The 4,616-nt window shown below is 27.9% G+C and overlaps 1 protein-coding gene across 1 annotated transcript; it reads right to left on the reverse strand.

Annotated features, from left to right (window-relative positions):
• Window positions 1–280: 280 nt before the first annotated feature.
• On the reverse strand, window positions 281–3,656 carry LOC123892877 (heavy metal-associated isoprenylated plant protein 39-like). Its single transcript, XM_045942757.1, has 3 exons — window positions 3,385–3,656; window positions 2,832–2,907; window positions 281–1,046 (listed from the first exon to the last, which is right to left on the reverse strand). Exons 1-3 carry the CDS (start codon window positions 3,388–3,390, stop codon window positions 613–615), a joined length of 516 nt encoding a protein of 171 aa, XP_045798713.1. The 5' UTR covers window positions 3,391–3,656; the 3' UTR covers window positions 281–612.
• Window positions 3,657–4,616: the final 960 nt, after the last annotated feature.

Here is a 4,616-nt window from a genome sequence, read left to right on the forward strand (position 1 = left end):
TAACATTTGTCTATATAAAAATCTTCTTCAACTCAAATTGGTACATAAACTAATTTTGACCATTATATATTTTTATTTTAATAAGAACAATTTTGACCATAATAGTTGTTTTTTAGTTTTAACTTCCCGAAGATAAAGTCTAATAGAAAATTATTCACACTAATTAAGATTTAAACTTGTAAAATTATTTTCTTTTGTATGAGAAAACAAGCACAAAAATTAATTACTAATTAGGTTCATAAAACTATACAAGAGAAAAATAGTATAAACTACACCATCATTTGAAAGCAAAAACAAATATCCCAAAATTTTATTCCTTTTTCTCTACACATTACTAATAGCTCAAAACAACTTAAGGAGTGGCATCACCAAATTATATACAAACTAGGAGAGTTTCTCTCTTCTTGGTGATGATCTCCTATATATATATAATTCATCAAAGATAAATTGATTCCATTACAAGTTGGGAGAGTTTTACACATAACTTTCTCTCATGTTTCTGTTTACGTAGGAATTTGGTAAACAACCGCTAGTTTAAGTATTTAAATTCGAGAGATCAACTAGTAAATCTCAGGACCAAATTTATGCCCAACAGTTTCCCAAACTTTCCATTTAACAAATCACACAAGCATTTGGATTTTCTTCCATACTTTGAACATAATAATATGTAGTCATGTGAGGATTATATGCCCTATAAGCTTTAACCATTTCTAAAACAGGGTCAGGTGTTGGCTCTTTCTTTTTCTCTTCTTCTTTTTTCTCTTCTTCTTTCTTCTCTTCCTTTTTCTCTTCTTCTTTCTTTGGTTCTTCCTTCTTCTCTTCTTCTTTCTTTGCTTCTTCTTTCTTTTCCCCTTCTTTCTTCTCTTCTTCCTTCTTTGGTTCTTCTTTCTTTGCCTCTTCTTTCTTCTCTGGCTCCTTTGCTGGTCCTACTGAGATTAAATCGGCTTGCCAATATTTTCGAAGTTTGCTCACGATTTTTACTGGATCTACCGTTCCTACCACGGTTAATTTCTTCTCCTTCATGTCCATGGTGATTGCATCAATTCCTATATATGGTTGCACAAGTTAATTATGAATTATAAAAATGAGTGGGTAGCTCAACTGGTTTGAGTTAAGAGTGACAAAAGTTTTTTTACTGGGTAAAAGTCCAAAATTCGCCTAACGAGAAGAAAAAAACTTAAAAAAACTTAAAAAACCCTAAATCGTAAAAATTGTCTACAACTTCAAATGTAGAATTGAAATTTTATTTTTACCCAAGTATTAGAAATTAGTAGTTATCTTAGGTTGTAGAATCGAACAACGAACATTCTACTTAAAACTTCTTCAATATCTCATAATAAAGGTCAGCAACTACTATCAAAGATCACAACATAATTACTACAACACAATTGCAAATTGAAGAAGCATAATCCTATGGGTCCATTTGGTTGGAAAAAATAAGCATAATTACTACAACTACTATATATATCAATGAATGAACTTGAATTAAGATTTAGTTTAAATTATTTTCTCAATTTCTGTATTTTTTTTCATTTTCACTTTCTTTCCTTCCGACCAAACGGATCATTAATCACAATAAACATTTGTTATTGCGTAGACAATATCTGTCTTGTCCAGCAATTTTAAACAACTTAATTAATAAAAAGTTTGACCAAAAAAAAAGGTGTCATGTTAAGTGAACTTAATTCAAAGTTGACAAGTAAAAAGTTTAAAGCAAAACATTTGGAATCTTATTATGTCTCTTGATTATTTTAAAACACGTCACATATGTATTTTGTAATTAAAATTTTCAACTTAATTTACTTGATTATAAGTCATATTTAGTGAGGTCCATGCAAGTATTATTTGATAGTTTTTTTTTTTTTTGTGGTGTTATCTTGTGGTGAGTATTAGTATTTAATAGTGTAACAAAATATTATAAGCACTATACGACAGATAGAATAGAAATTTTCATCAAAAAAGGAAAATGAAATTGACAGCATAGTATTTTTCTTCTCCAGATTATGTGAATAAAGTATATACTAGTATATGTCTAAATGATGACTTGTAGTGTCAATTCTTGCTATAAATGCATATATGAAATATGTGAAAGTGAATGCAACAAACATGTTCCTTTCGAATCACGAAAACTCATTTCATAATATTTTTTAATATAACAACTGGACAATTGTTTTTTTATGACGTTGTCAATTGAAGTAAAAAAAGTTAGTAGTATTAGATAACATTACTAAGACAACTAATACTAATTTTTAGTTGATCCAGTAGTGATTTATGCTGAATTTGATATAAAACACTATAGAGTTCGATTCCCACAACTGTGACTGAGAGAGGCTAGAATCAAGACATTAGTGGCGAGAAAAGAACGCAAAAGAAGCATAATTCTTCATTCATAAACCAAGATATAATTTGATCATAATTTTAAGTGTTTTTTTTATCAACAGAGGTCTGGTAACCAGAAGCTCTTGAATAATATTCAAATTTTTTACCACTAGACCAAATCTAATTATGCTTGAATTTGAACTTGTTGTTAATTAGAGTTTATTATTAATCACTTAGTTGAATAATTTAATTAATCAATTATAATTTATAAGTATGAATCATAACAATAAACATTAAAAAAAAGTTAAAATATAAATATTGCAGCTCAAATGTCACGTGTCAAAGATATTGGAAGTTTTGTCACCTACCACTAGTGGGTTACACATCAATTCATCCCCCCAACATCCAGATCTCAAAAAATTTCTAACATTCCCTTGATTTGAGTATTCTCAAAAACCATAAATTTAGTTATTATCAAAACTATATTATATTGTTGAACAATGATTTGGTACCTGAAAGTGTTGAAACTGTCTTCAAGGCCTTCTGCTTTGCCTTATCATCTTCTAAATCTAATTTCAGTACAAATTTCTGCAACCATATAAAATCACATAGTGACGTTTTTGGTCTTAATCAAATAATTCTATTGCAATAACAATATTAATAATTACATAGCAATCTGTAAGCAAAAAAAAATAATAATAATTACATAGCAATCAAGTCACAAAATCCAGATTACCATCCAAATAAAAGTGTCACACTTAATTAAGACACCAAAAATTCTATAACAATTTTATTCAGCCAACCAAGAAAATAAAATAAAACTTTATATATATTGAAAAGTATCTAAATAAAATTCATGCCACAAATATACCCCACATGTTCAATCAAGTACACAACCATGAAAATCATGGGCAAGGGAAAGAGAGAAGGAAAAAGATTAAAGTTTAAGGAGAATAATTAAGAAGTGAATCAAAGATTCTAGACAAAGTTTAGAAAATAATTATTCTTTTTTTGGAAAAAGTAAAAAAATAAAACAAAGAAAAATTAAAAGTTGGAATCATATACCTTCATTTTAGTGTCTCTATAGGCTATATAGTGTATGCAGATTCAGAGATTTGAAAATGAGAGAAGTTAGATGAAAAAAATAAACAAAGAGAGAGGAGATAAGAGAGTTGTGTTGTGTGTGTGGAATACGAAATCAAATAATGCTTGCTCTCTTTATGTTGAAAATATAAGGACACACACTTTAATACCGGAAAATCCGAATCACAACAAGGTTTTGCAGAGTAGGAAAGAGAATGAAAAAGCTAGTCAGAAGAAATTAAACATGTAGTAATATTCTACGTACTAATCTAACATGAGAGTAATATATAATAAATAAATTTTTAAGTTTTTAACTTGTACCGTTATTTCAACTTTTTCCTTCAAAAAAAAAACTTGTACCGTTATTTTTTCAGTTAATTTCCTTTTTCTCTAATATATGTGTTTTAATTAACATATCAACTATGGTGAAAGTCAATTTAACAGCCACGGTGTAATAAGATAACTTGAAGAGTAATTGTGCAACTAGTTTTTCTAATAGGGGATAACATGAAGGATACGTAATAGTGAAACAAGTTAGAAACTTAAAGTATTTATTTATTATTAAAAAATTTAAGGGAACTAATTGTTATCTAAAAACATAAAAAATTTATATGTTGCAAATACAAAATTTAAAGAATCACTGAATATATTTAGCTTATATGATATAGAGACCAAGAGAGTAGTGAATGAGATTGTCTACAAATGAAATGAAACGAAATAGTGATATAGAGACGGAGAGAGTAGTAAATGAGGTTGTCTACAAATAGATCTATAAAAGTCTCTTTTATTAGACTTTTTGTCCTTAAATATTTCTAACTATTCAATTTAATCCTAAAATATATTTGTTATTGGATAATTTAATACATAAAATTACTATTAAATGTTAAGATGCATTTGAAATTTCGGTACTTTTTTTTACTAACAAAACAAATATATTTATTCATTTTAATAATCGATAGAGTACATCAGATGCAAATACAAATTCAACATCATTAAAAACAAAAAGGATGAATATACGAATAAATTCACAGCATCCAAGTTAATAGCATACAACGAAAAAATGCCTACAAGTAATATGATAAATTAACGTCACCGGAATGTACATGTTTTTGAATCTACTACAACGATGATGCTCAAATCATTGATTGAATCTGCAATTGATTGAAGTTGATCTTTCGGTATGACCTAAATGAACACCGCAACAAGACGAGAAA

This window comes from Trifolium pratense, linkage group LG6, assembly GCF_020283565.1.
Source record: "Trifolium pratense cultivar HEN17-A07 linkage group LG6, ARS_RC_1.1, whole genome shotgun sequence".
Classification (NCBI taxonomy): domain Eukaryota; kingdom Viridiplantae; phylum Streptophyta; class Magnoliopsida; order Fabales; family Fabaceae; genus Trifolium; species Trifolium pratense.

Excerpts from the sequence above, each read along its gene's own strand:
- LOC123892877 (XM_045942757.1), bottom strand. Across the intron at positions 1,047-2,831 it reads GACAGTTTCAACACTTTCAG|GAATTGATGCAATCACCATG; the intron begins GTACCAAATCAT and ends AACCATATATAG.